Source organism: Adelges cooleyi, unplaced genomic scaffold (genome assembly GCF_023614345.1).
Source record: "Adelges cooleyi isolate 19-005CV unplaced genomic scaffold, UGA_ACOO_1.1 ACOO_flye_CR_arks_rails_tigmint_CR_PRNA_9, whole genome shotgun sequence".
Classification (NCBI taxonomy): domain Eukaryota; kingdom Metazoa; phylum Arthropoda; class Insecta; order Hemiptera; family Adelgidae; genus Adelges; species Adelges cooleyi.
In genome coordinates this window covers 7,285,145-7,299,408 of record NW_026096579.1, presented here as the reverse complement: position 1 = coordinate 7,299,408, position 14,264 = coordinate 7,285,145, and the positions used below count along the sequence as shown (strand labels likewise).

Here is a 14,264-nt window from a genome sequence, read left to right as displayed (position 1 = left end):
AGTAACTTGAGTTAAAACCCAATCTCATTAAATAATTATGATGCCAACAACTTTTAAATTTCAAATGACATAACTCACATTGAACATAAACACTTAGGTAGTTGTAAATAGTACCTATGATAATTTACCTATTATTATTATAGGTAAATTATAGGCAGTATGGCGTACTTCTTCAGAGCTATCTAACGAAACCTCGATCACTGTTGTAGCCAAAAATCTTTGTGGTTATTTTTTTTTCTGGTACCATGTGTAATATTAATACAGTAAGGAGGTCGAGTTTTTATCGATATAAGATATAACATTTTTTCATAATACTTTTGTAGCGTCTATATAACGTTTTTCAATATTTTAGTAGGTACATACAACAAACTTCACCTTGGTAGGTAAAACAACTTTTAATTGCCGTTTTGAATCCTAAAACAAACAAAGAAAAATTGTAAGGACACGATAAGGAACAATTTAAAAGAATTTAATTGATGACAGGTGACCAATATTGATCGGACTTATACAAAGTTATTTTTTTTAACAACTTAAAACATAATTGTTTAGACAATTATTAACTTTACTTTTTTACATACGACTACAAGACGTGTTTTGTATTGTATTATACACCATCAAAATACTAGTATTTCGCAAACGGTATTTAGGCAGTCGAAAAAGTACTCTTTTACTACTCTACAGTTCATTACAGAAGTTATAGGTACTTAGGCCTTAGTAAGTATGCAAATTGTAATTTTGACTATATATTTTGATATCGCTTGATAGTTGATTGTGTCAGTTTTTTGTAATAAAATATAAATAAAAAATGTTTAATCGTGATTAATTACACATAAAAATAAAGGATTCCAATTTCCAGTACTACTTATTTCAATTTTTCAACTTTTTAAAAGAATTACGAGTTTAGCTGTTATCACACCAGCTGTTTATCTAACAACTTAGATAACAAATATAAGATATCTTATTGATAACAAATAACGCTAAAAAAAATTACAAACGTAAAACGTCCCGTTCAGTGTAAAACTAAAACCAATAATAATTAAGGAATGGCCATTTGTAGTGATGTTTCATGTTTGTGAGCAAAATGAGTAAACCTTGAAAAAATAATAAAATCACCAATAGTTGTTTTTAACACCATGAAGATTACTTCGTTTCTGAAAACTTCCACAAACAAATTTGTTGTACTTCATGAGCCGGTAACGCGATTACGACGATTCACGACTTCCGTCCCTGAAGCACATTCGCTTTTAGCCTGTAACAACAACAAACAATACATCGATTGTCGTTTCCCGAAAGAGGTGGCCGCTTCCAGGCAAAATGTCTTCGATCGGTATTTTACCGTTGTACCGGACGCGGTAACGGAAAACGAAGAAGTACAGCTCATCGATGAAATAGAAAAATCCTTGAAGCGTTTGCGCTACCAACACGACCATTGGGACGATGTAAGTATAGATATTATATTTGGTTGTACACGCTTGTTAACTGCCAGTTTGACAACAGTCCGTTCGATGACGTTTAAGGCAATACATGGATACAGAGAGACTGAAGTTGTCGTTTGGAAAAATCAAACCAACGGAGACATAATTCAGCGATTGAGAAGCTTAGCATTTAAAGACGACTCCAACACAGTACCTATGCAACGAGTACACGTGCTCGATATATGCGACGATGGTTATGTCAAAGCACACGTCGACAGTATAAAAGTAAGCATGGTCGATAGTTATTTAAACACCTCAAGCAATAACAATGTTTTGCTCAAAAGTTTACTATGACAAGTAATTTGATTTTTTAACTATAAAATGTTAACTTTTCATTAATCCTAGTTCTGTGGCAATATTATTGCGGGTTTAAGTCTACTCTCCGATTCAATAATGCGATTAGCCGATGAAGCCGAACCTCACATCCATGTGCGTGCGTTGTTGCCTCGACGGTCGTTATACATAATGAAGTAAATACAATATTATAATACATTATAATGTTTTATTTTAATTGCGTAATAGAAACTTTGATTTTATAGAGATGATGTGAGATACAAGTACACTCACGAAATATTACCGGACAACGACGAACCGTTTAACGGAAAAAGAATTGTGCGTAAACGTCGCGTGTCTATTGTATTTAGAAATGAACCACCTGTAAGTTAGGAAATAATAGGTATATTAGTTGTTAGTAAATTACATGTTTAAACTCATTTGGTATAAAGTGATAAATTGTTATATTTTTAAATAAATATATTATGTTATCTACAAATCACCATTTCTCAACTACAAGTGACTTAACTTATTAACTAGGTCTAAACTGTTAGTTCGGTAGACAAAGTACTTTAAGATTAACAATTTAACTTGATAATGCAAATAACAACTCCATTATTGTTACCGATAAATTCTTGTTTTTAATTTTTAAATATGTATTGTTACCCGCACATAAGTTTTTGTTATATATCCGTGTAATTAACACTTGTATTTATTTTCATTTCATTTTATTTATTTATTTTTATTTCAAATAATTGTTAATTCTAGATAAGTATTCTTGCTCTCCGATAAGAGGTTTTATCCCAATGGAGAAGCTAGTAGTTTTTGCTCTCCTTATTATTGTATTTCTTGTATCTATCTTTTATTGTAACCTACTTTTATTAAAACAAAATTGAAAATATTCTCCAATCTTATAAATTGATCTAGATGATCGAGATGTATCAAGCGTCCTGGAAATAAAAATTCAAGTTCCAACCATAAATACTAGAGAAGTAAAATTACAAAAATAACATGTTACTGTTTGTAACCCGTTAAGTGCAAAATCATTTTTCTTTTTGTAAGGAATTTGAAACAAATAACGCGTTTTAATATATATAAAATAATATTTTATTTTAAAATCGGTAAGTGAAATAGTTTTTGTTTTATTTCATTAACTACTAAATATTAAAGCATTAAAACTAAAAAACATAACTTGTGGGCTTTGATTGTTTAATAGGTATTTTGTACTTGGTTAATAATAATAAGAAGAGTTTTTACAATCTATGCTACAGGGCATAACAAGCAAGTAGTAATATTAATATATATATACAGAGAAAAATAAAAACGGTGATGTAATATGAGGAGGGAAGCCATCCAGTGATAAAACCTAACGTAATTTAATAACAATTAAAATAAAATATCTTGTGAAGCCAAAATGTAATTTAAAAATTCAGACAAAAAAAGTAATAGCTAGGTAGTCATTTTTTTATAATAAATTATATTTAATCAACAATAAAGTAAACATTCTCATTTATCTGATAAGACTGTAAATGATTTTTAATTTTGTGTTGTTGGATTAAGATTTATATTTTAAAACCAGGCATTGAATTATTTTTTGTTTAAAAATGAAAAATTAGCAGAACTTTTATATTTTTTAGCAATTTCTTTAATAACTTTATTACAATTAAAGGTTCAGTGCATTCGAAATAACTTATATTTTATAGCTTTTTAATAAAAATTCCTTTACAACTGTTATTCTAAAATTTTTAAATAGCTGTTCTTATGGAACTTTTATTTCGAAAAATTGTATAGTAACTTTTTTACTTGAAATTCATATTTTGCGTTACTGACCTTTTTCAAAAAACGCGGCTTAAAATCATTAACCATTATGTCATTTCGTTACTGCGACCATGGTATGTTTGATAACGGTTATCATTACTATCTTTCATCTTTTGCTAAACAATAAATCAGTCTCCAAGCCGACAAACTTGTGGTCTATATCCAAACTGTTCCAATACTTTTCTAAAAAAATTCAACACTTACTTACCGTACTCGTTTAAAGTAGAATCTTTCAACCTCTAAAAGAAAATGGGACTTCTCAAACCCGGCATCAAGGCTCGCCTGGAGTATGTAACCGAGGTACTCAAGATTTCGTATCACGCTGCATTCATTCCATTCGTTATATACATGGGTAAAATATATAATATATTATTTTTAGTATTTTTCTTTAGGTTGACTTTGTCATTATTATAAAATCAGTATAAATTTACCTCACGAGGCACACTTTTATGTTGCCAAATTATTTGTTTTTTTATGCTAATTAGTTTTCCGAAATCGTAAATCTGTAGTCTCGCTGGTTCAGAAATTATAACTACTCGAAATTTGGCAATTTTGATCGCGCAAGAGACGGTTGCAGCGTCGTTATGTTCTTATAGATTTTTTACATCTAATTTCAGAAATTATTATGCATACACTTTAAACATCCTACTGCCAATCAACTCAATACTTATGCCTATTCTTTAAAAACCATAGTCGCTAGAGCTTAACTATTAAACTATTAAAGTTCATGTATTTTGGACTGCTGATTAAAAATCGGCGTAAAAACAAATTATTTAGCATAACATAAAAAATACAATTTTATTTTATTTCCAGTCAAAAACGCAACACTAGGAATAAAATATCATTGTTTCTAGTTGACATTTTAAAATATTACATGACTTAAAAAAATGTTATTCTTCGTTACTTGTATCTACATTTTGCGATACCCCCATTTTATGGTATGTCTTGGACGATGTTAGATACTGTGGGAATTTAACTATTTTTATCAGATCATTAGTTCATCGGAGACTTTATTCATGCTGTCTTCATACAGCTACCTAATATTAATTTGAATAATATTTTCATAATAAATCCTGTACCAATGTATTAATTTTTGGGTACAAATTTTTTTTAGGTTTCAAGAAAGGCCCAGAAATCGGAGGACCTCCTTTTGGACTACTCAGGTATTAATTTGCAACGATTATACAATTGCATAATTTATTATAAGATAGTATTAAAAAAAAAAAAAAAAATAGTTGCAAAAATTCAATTATTTTGTATCATATTATTTAAAAATATGCTTTTTTCCTACTCGAGCAAGACTCAATTGACGGTACTCAGAAAAATCTTGCTTAATCAAAAATTTGCAAAAATAATTACACATGAACTTATTTTATGGCCTAAAAGTATCGCTTATTGACAACAGCTGTCAGAAAATAAAATAAAACATGTTTCTCAATTTTAACACAAAAAGTAGCCATGTAGTTTATTTTGTTTTTGTCAAAATATTTTTATGTTATTTCTAAGTCTCTTGTGTTGGTTGAAATAAATTATTATGTATTTTAATTTGTGTAAAATTATTATTAATCATGCATTCTTTGTATTATTTCAGTCTTCTTTGGCAGTAATTGTACCGAAAATGTCAGTTTTTCAACCAATCTATGATCATATATATATACAAATAATTCCTTCGGTTTACTTATAACCATGTAACACAATTTGTATTATGCATAGTTATCTTTTCAATTAAATAATATATTATACATTTGTTTTTAAAAACCGTTTTTTTCTTACATTATATTTGATTAATTAGTAAAATATATCAAGTTCAAGATGGTGAGCATGTTGATGGCAATACAGCTAAAGAGCGTTTGTGATGACCTTGCCCAAACTTACCTATCAATATGATTACTTTTAAAATAATAAAAACTATTTAATTTATTGGTAAACCACAACAGAACTTTTTTGAAGATGTATTTTTTTTTTGTAGTTGCCACAGGGCGTTTAATTTTCAAAGTGTTATTAAATAAAAAAGTTTTCCTACTCCTTTCCTATAGTTATTTAATGGAGCGAAAAAGAATCCGGCTCGGGTATCTCCATTACTCGCAGATCCCATTACAATTTACATTAATTGTCAAACATGTCTTAATTGAAAACATCTGCCAAAATATAAACTACCAATTAAAGATACAAATTATTTAGAGAAAATTAAAAAGGAAAATTGAGCATGTTAATTGCAAACATCTATATAACAGTATAACGAATTAGTGATAATCCGTATTAAAAAAAATTCTACGATCAAAACTTACAGCTGATAGCGTTAGAAAAACATTTATTAATGATTTTTTTTTTCTTGTTGAAATTAAGTTAATATAAAACTTAAATTAGCTAATGTTAATTTTTATTTGTACATATTTTATTTTTTTAAGTTGAATTAACTACGATATTTTGTAGAGTATTTTTATTTTGACTTGGGATACTGTAATATTTTTGATAGTCACTAAAAAAAATTTGTTTTAGGACGGCACCGCACACCGGACAATGCTTCACGAGCACAAAACACAAAATTTATTATTCTTTATTGGGCAACTAATAACTTTTTTAATAAACTAATGTTCTATTAAATATTTTACTGGCCTAGATGAATTCAGATTTGATCCAAATCCGAAATATAGTTATGGGAAATAATTGAATTTGAATATTTAAAACTTTTTGAAAGATAAGTAAATATTTCCAAACTTGTGTGGGATGATACTGTTTTAGATATTGTAGTACTACCGTTTTATATAACATGTATGTAGAAGCAGTGCAGAGCAGATTTTTTTTTTTTAGATGGGTAACCAAAATTATATCCTTCTTAATAAAAATAATTGAATTTAAATATTGCCAAGTTTGTAAAAAGTAAAATAATGTATCAATTAAAAAAAACAGCCATAGTTGTAACTTTTATACTACGTATAGTGATAATAGTAATTGTAGACAGCTGATGAAAAAAATCATTTGGTAGATATAAGTAGTTATTTTTATTCAGTGCTTCAGATAATTTATTATTATTTAATTTTTTATTGAAACTAATTTTGTATTAAAATAAATAAAAAAACAAAGTATGAGATCTTAACAACTGTGGAATTTTGTTTAACCCTATCAACAAGATCTTATAATTTGTAATTTTTTAATAATTTGACCTGTCCTAATACAAACTTGTCAAAACATACGGACTTATGTTTTGAACTGCGTAGGTATAAGTCTTATTATAATAGGTAAATTATTTTACGCAATTTTAATAATAGTTTGATACATATGTATAATATTATTATTTATGTATTTCATGAAGACATGAGTTACATGAAATTTTAACCAGTTATATTTGACTGGAAAATGGTCTTTAAATTTTAATATTCTGAATCCTCAAACCTCAGTCCTCTTTAAGCTCGAAACTAATAATATATTTTCTAATCGTTACCTAGACTTAAGCGTTTTAATATACATAATTTTCATGCCAATAAAAATTAAGAACCTTTAACGTTAAACTCAAACTGAAATCTATAGCAAAAATGACTTACACGCGTACATACAAATGTATGTTAATAACACTTGTATGTATAAATAGCATTTATCATACAAATTTAATAAAAGACATACGTTGACACTTTCCATTTAAGCTGTATACCTACACCATAAATCGTACTAAAAAAAAAAAAAAAAAAATGAACTAGCTGTGCCACTAAATGAACATATTATGAGCCCACGAAGAACATTTCGTTTCAGAAGCTAATCAAGTAGATAATTGTTTAAGAAATTCCATCAATATATCAATACTTGTAAGTAGGTACCACATACACATGAATTTTTGGAGTTGGAGTATCTAAAAAAATTCAAAAACTACAAAAATTATAATAAAACATTTTTTGTAAAGAAATTAATTCTGCATAATATACGTGTATAATTGTATTTTTTGCATTTTTCTATAATCGATCAATTTAAAGTTATAAAAAAGAAAAAATGCAAAGCTTAGAAAAAATAGTACAAGTATATTATGCACAATTTATTACCCTACAAAGTTTATCTTTTTTAATTTTTGTAGTATTGAAACTTTTTCAGTTATGAGTTTACATTAGGTGTACACTAAAAAAATTATTACTAGGATTTTTTTTTTTAACAGAAATGCATCTAAAACATTATTCCCTCTAAAATATTATCCTCTTTCTATGACTATATCATCATAAATAATTTTTATTTAAATCTATCATGCGTTGATTTAATAGCACTGTATTGTAGTTTAGACGCTTGAAACAAATGTGTCCTTTTTTAAATCTAACTTTAATAACAATATTTATTATTATATTATTATCATAAAAAAAACTGACTTATGACTAATCTAAATTAATTGTTTGTTTATTATTATTTGTAGATAAAAATGAAACTTTTCTGTTTTTTAATAATACTTGTCTTTGTAAATGTTTCGGCAAATGAAGAAGGTAATTATTTTATTTTATTTTCATAAATACCAACTTAATGTAGTTTAAATTTGAAAACAAATTAAATATTTCACTTTTTTGCAGCGACGTATAAGATGGAAGTGTTTCTTGCAAGTCAGTAATATTTTTGTTTTATAAATAAAAAAGTTCTTTAGGTTTTTGAACTCACTGATTTTTTACATATTTTTTAATTGTATTATAGATGCAGCCATCGAGCATGCGTATAATAAGAATGATTTAATTGTAGGAGATAATTCTAGAGCAAGTAAGATATATTTAAAATAAATATGCCATTATATAAATGTTATATTATGAGTATCCAATCGTCAAGTTCTTGGTAAATTAAAATGTACAGTTTCTATTAATAGTTTAAAAAAGTGCACCAGGTATGTAGAACCTATGCACAGGACATTATACTTCTATAAGTTGCGATTTTGAATAACCTACTCGAAGAAATAGCTTTAAGCAGCTACTACTAAGCATGATTTATTATTATTACTATTTATATGGTACCTAATATCAATTTGTTTAGTATAGCCCAAATATTTGTCTGCTTATTCTAGATGGATTGGAGCATGTAATTGAAGTAATGGTTAATGATGATGAAGATTACAATTCTTTCGGTAGTAATAATTATAATAATAATTAAAAAAAATATATTATAAAGAAAAAAGTAGAAAAAAATATTTGAAAAGTAAATAAAAATTGCAACTTAAATTTATCTTTAACCAATTGATGAGTGATATAATTATTATATTTTGAATGGAATCTTTATAAAAAAAACTTAGCTTTGTCAACCTCGTCCAATTATTGTATGTATTTTATTATCATCGCTACAATTGCTTAAACTCAGCCCTTTTTATTTCATGATGATACCTTATAGTATATTTAATATGGTTTTTTTTTATTTGTACTTCTTACAATTTATAATTAATATATAATGTAATAAATTATGAAAGAACATCAAATCTATTATCACAATCTAATTTATGTAACGTTAATTTCAGCCAATCTTAACTTTATGATCGCTATGCCGGGTAATGGTTTTTGTTGAATTTTATGAAAATATTTCCTATATTTCTTTCCAATTTAATTTTCTAAAAAGATTCCTATCGTGTTGAATATCCGGCAGAGCAGCTTTCTTCCGGGTTACTAATCCATATGTTTTTTTTTACCTCGAGTTTCGGCTTCCCGTTATTGTGATAGAAAATTAAATGCAATATTATTAATTTCTGTAATGTTAATTTCAGACAAAACGGACATTATTAACTTTATACCGGGTAATAATTTACATTGCACACCATGAAAGTGTTTCTGCGCAGTAGTTTATTGTTCTTTATGCACACAAGATTTGTGTTTTAATTTTAGATTTAACGCAACAACCCTTAATGACAAGTAACCACATTTGTATTTTTTATATACTTAATGCATAGGTGTTCATTCTTTTTAAATACTTTGAGAATAATTATATTACGTACCTATAGTCAAATACCAATAAAACATAACATTGGTTTTAATCATAAAAAATATGTGGGTATATTAAAATATATAAACATTTTTTAAATTTGTAGGATGCAATTTCTACCAGTTTTTAATGCAAGATGAAATAGGGAGTATATTAAGTACATAAATAATTCATAATTATACTCGTATATATTTGTAGTTTTATAGAAAAAATAAAAAAAATCAATTAATAGCATTCAAAAAACCATTTGTTTTATGCTTAAGTTTTTGATGATCATTAGAAATATAATAAAAATCGTTTATTCAAAAGTTGCTATTAGAAATAATTTAACAACAATTTTACAACAAATTGGTTAAATTTATATCAGTTTTAGAGTGATTTTTATATATGAAATCGATGAACCAGGTATTAATATCTGCATAATGATGTGATGTTTGATTCCAGACATTGCTATTCCTGATGCTGACGAAGGCCAAGGTAATTATGAATTTTTTGATAGTCGTAAAAAGCATGTAAAGCTTGTTTTGAAGTTAAAATTTGCTTTATTATGTACATAATATGCCATGAGTGTAGGTTTTTGTTATTTTTTTTAATGTCTGGTGCTCTAATTTAGGAGGGAGGCGTACACCTAGAATATTTTCGTTCCTTATCAACCTAAAGTTAACTAAAATGATAATGTGTAATAAGCTTTTTGGGATATCATGTATAGAAATATAACAACCGTCGGGTTTTAACACTAATGACTTGTACAAGTCATTAGTTATACCACAATTCTTTGAAAACTAATGCAATATTTATGTATCAAGAGTAACTAAAATATGTTTTATTTTGATTATTTCTTCGCAAAACGGTCATTTAAAAATTTTCGCAGATTTTGGAAGCTTAGATTTGACAATCCTTGCAGATCAGAGAAGAGGTCTTGTTAAAACAGCTTTAAAAAATATATTCAGACGGATAATAGGTAAATATTATATGCAGTTGTATTGGTTTTGAACCATTAATATATTTTTATAGGTATTTTATAAGAGTAATTCACCAACTATATAAGAAAGATACAAACAATTTTAATGTTTAACAAATATCCAAAAGATTAGCAAATTTAAATAAGAGTAACTTGTGGTTTAGTATGTTATTATGAGAAAACCCCTAACCACAATAAAATATACTTATAAACTGCTGTCTCCTGAATAGTGATTATTTCTGATCTATAATCTCCTTGCGATTAATGAGAATAGTGTAGTCTTCTTAATTATATGTTTTGGCCAAAACGTTTGCATGACGACAACGATTCGTTATATTTTACGTTTAAAGTAGGCGCGAATGTTGTGTCGCTTTCAAGCTGACAAAAAACTAGTAAGCACCCATAAAAAATAGGTAGCAAATATATTTTGTTTTAAATTTTAGGAACGATGTATTACCAGTTATTGATGAAACTAGAAAGAGGAGATACCTTAGGTAAATATAAAATTTAAAAAATTGAAGTTTTTTTTGTAGTAGGTCCACACCCTGACCTTTTAGAAAAGCCTCCTGATGGCAGAAAAATGAATTATTTTAGGCTTCAGCTGATAAGCATTATCACTTAACCTAATCTAGCTGATAAGAGAAAATAGATAACATTGTTGCCAACATAACCTAACCCACGGCTGCAGATAGACCGGTTGCGTATCGGCCTACACCTCGCAATGTTCTTCTGCAGCTACAAGGGTTCATTCTAAAAAGTGAGCGACTGTTAGCGCTCTTTGTGGAAAAATCGTGGAACTTATTATTTAACACTGAGGATCCATGTTATATTCACTCGCATTTATGATAATAACCGATTTATCAGCACTGATAAATAGATAACCTGGTTGTTATCATATACGCGGCTAAATATAACACGGATCCTCAGTGAAAAATAATGAGTTCCATGATTTCTCCACATGGAGCGCTAACAGTCACTGACTTTTTAGAAAGAACTCTTGTAGCCGTTTTTTCATAGCTCGATACGCAACTAGTCTATCTAAAGCCGTGACCTAACCTAACTGCGCTAAGAGATAACAGTGTTGCTGAGATGACCTTATCGTGTCGTTTCAATAATAAAAATAATTATATTCTTATTTTGATTGGTTATTTATTATGTATCTTATTATTATTTCAATAAATACTGTGTATAACGCGAATAATAAAATAAGTACAAAGCCGACCGCACGGCGCACCTAAACGGGTGAAATTATTTATTAAGAGCAACTAAAATATTTTTTATAATTTTTCTCAACACAGTCATTTAATAATAATTTTAGGTTTCAATTTGGCATCCCTTATAGAAGAGAGAAGAGTTACTGGAAGATCTCCAAAAAATATAATCGAACGACGTGTATTCGGTAAATATTAGATTTATGGAGTTGTATGGTTTTTAGAGTGGCTGTTATATTATACAAAAATATATAAACCGGGGTTTTTAACTGCATTATAATTTGATGTATTTGTTAGTAGTTGATACGACCTCATAAAATACGAATTTCTCGATAGTCATAAATAGTATTTAATGCTTGTTTTCAAGTTGAAATTTGCTCTATTTTATGTTACAGAATAGTTAACTAATAGGCTAAATTTAGCAAATTAAAAAAAAAAATGTTTTTTATTTTTTTAGATGGACCTGTAAGTGATGTCTCTTTATTCCAAATGTGTCGTTTGATGGGATTATACATGAGTACACAATTTCCAACATCATACATAAAAGAGATTTGGATTGACCCCATAATTAATACTTGTACCCTGGATGATGGAATTACACAAAAAAGATTCAAAAAAATGAATGGCGAATGGTGGCAAATAAGCCCAGATGACGATACAGTACGACCACTAGAGGAGCACTTAAGATAATTTAGACCAGGAATCAATTTTATAAATTTGGTCTAAAAATTGTATAATACTATTGCTATTTTATTGTAACAATATTTTCATATTGCACAAATATCCTACTTAGTACATCTTACACTTACATAAGTCAATTCATTCAATGTATTATTAATAAACAGTTTTACTCACGATTAATTTTACATTTGTTACTTATGTGAAGATTCAAACAGTTACTTAATACTTTTTAGGCTCCATTAAGTTGGCCCCCTCAAATTGGAAATTTGAATTTCTTTTAACATCATCGGATTGTGCTGCGTTAGTGCTGGTTTGTGCCAAAAACCCCATCGTTAGTGCTCCCTCCGTTCCAAAGTTATACCATTTTCAAAAAGGGGGGGAGGACATTATAGCAATAGACATCTATAATATTAAAATTAAATATTTCTCAAGAATCATATATTTCTCAAAAATTATGAATTTCTTAGAAATCATAAATCAAAAAACATTTTTCAATATTTAGAATATTTTTATCTCCAACCCTTATACGTAAAACAAGTATCGCATTTCGTTTTTTAAATGGGAACGTATGTTTTTAACTTCATAAATCTGCAGGCAAAATTTAAAAAAAATGTTAGCGTTTGAATTTCTTATTTTTATTATCAATTAGTTTCCTACTTATTACGTTGTAAAGATTCGAAATTTTGATCCATATTCATTTATCCAATGGTTTTTAGAAAATTATTTGTTTATTTCTATATAAATCATATTAATGTGCTCTAGATTAATTTTTATAAATTATATTACATTTATATTTTAACCATTAATTTCTAAAATCAACAAGTTGGATAAATACAAAATAAGTTAAAGTATGTAAAATATGTATAAACTATATAGGATGTTCAATTTTCCTAAAAAACAAATAAATACTTTATTAGCTATAAAACTGATACATTTTTGAGGTAATAATTTTTCTGTAATTCAGCCAATACATTTCTTTAAAAACGCTATACATGAAAAAAAATATCTAGAAAATGTAGTTTTCTTTAAAATTGATAATCACAATTTTTTTTTATTTAACTAATAGTTAACGAAATATTTACGGAAATGATAGACTAAACCGCGGTTTACTGAAGAATTGAACTAGTCTGATTTTAGTTCAATATCGGCAAGGGTTAACATTGACCAATTGACTTAACATTTTTGGTAGAACATTTTATTACGTATAGACACACATTTAGGGGGGTAAGGCCTGAATTAATTTTTTTCGACACCTATTACTTTAGGAACACCCTACTACTCATATTTTAACGGTATGTTTATGATATTATATTATCATGACTGAAAAAGTGCGTGCAACCGGTAACGTGACTTGCAATGGGTATTCAGAAATTGGAACGTCCTGTGCAGTTTTGTTAATACATTGAAATACTGTCAAATGTATTTATAAATTCTCTAATTATGACTGAATTTTATATTGCTCTACAATGTACGATGAAAACTAATAAACGTAATGATTTCATAAACAAAAACTTGTTCTTATTAGTAAGAGTGAAAATGTTGTATTTGAAATATTTGGCCATGAAGATTTGGAAAATTTACATCCATATTTTATAAACATTATAATATATTACCCTGATGTGGAAGTAATAAATAATCATTGTTGATGGTAATGATAATGGCAATTAATATGGGATAGATATTGACGACAAATCGCCGGAATATTAGTAAGTAAAATTTATCAAATATCACAATAATTTTAATTTTTAAAGACATTTTTTATTATGAAGAATACTGTTAAGCTACTAATGCATTGAATTTCTAATGTGCAATTCGCGACTAACTATAGTAGATCAATATGACATTTATGATTATTCAGTTATGTTTAAAATATAGGTATGCATTTTTTATAAATCTATAATATTTTGAACCGATTAAATTATT

At 27.5% G+C, this 14,264-nt stretch overlaps 2 protein-coding genes across 4 annotated transcripts; both read left to right on the top strand.

Moving 5' to 3' along the window:
* Positions 1–977: 977 nt before the first annotated feature.
* LOC126846589 (alpha-ketoglutarate-dependent dioxygenase alkB homolog 7, mitochondrial) lies at positions 978–2,649 on the top strand. Of its 2 annotated transcripts, none has more exons than XM_050586195.1 (4): positions 978–1,439; positions 1,518–1,700; positions 1,821–1,945; positions 2,015–2,649. In XM_050586195.1, exons 1-4 carry the CDS (start codon positions 1,134–1,136, stop codon positions 2,139–2,141), a joined length of 741 nt encoding a protein of 246 aa, XP_050442152.1. In that variant the 5' UTR covers positions 978–1,133; the 3' UTR covers positions 2,142–2,649. The 2 variants fall into 2 exon arrangements, with proteins under 2 accessions (XP_050442152.1, XP_050442153.1); XM_050586196.1 differs by having other exon boundaries at positions 1,998–2,127.
* A 5,950-nt stretch (positions 2,650–8,599) lies between these two features.
* LOC126846828 (uncharacterized) lies at positions 8,600–12,399 on the top strand. Of its 2 annotated transcripts, XM_050586633.1 has the most exons (6): positions 8,600–8,646; positions 9,933–9,965; positions 10,360–10,449; positions 10,893–10,943; positions 11,768–11,848; positions 12,118–12,399. In XM_050586633.1, exons 1-6 carry the CDS (start codon positions 8,613–8,615, stop codon positions 12,348–12,350), a joined length of 522 nt encoding a protein of 173 aa, XP_050442590.1. In that variant the 5' UTR covers positions 8,600–8,612; the 3' UTR covers positions 12,351–12,399. The 2 variants fall into 2 exon arrangements, with proteins under 2 accessions (XP_050442590.1, XP_050442591.1); XM_050586634.1 differs by lacking the exon at positions 10,893–10,943.
* Positions 12,400–14,264: the final 1,865 nt, after the last annotated feature.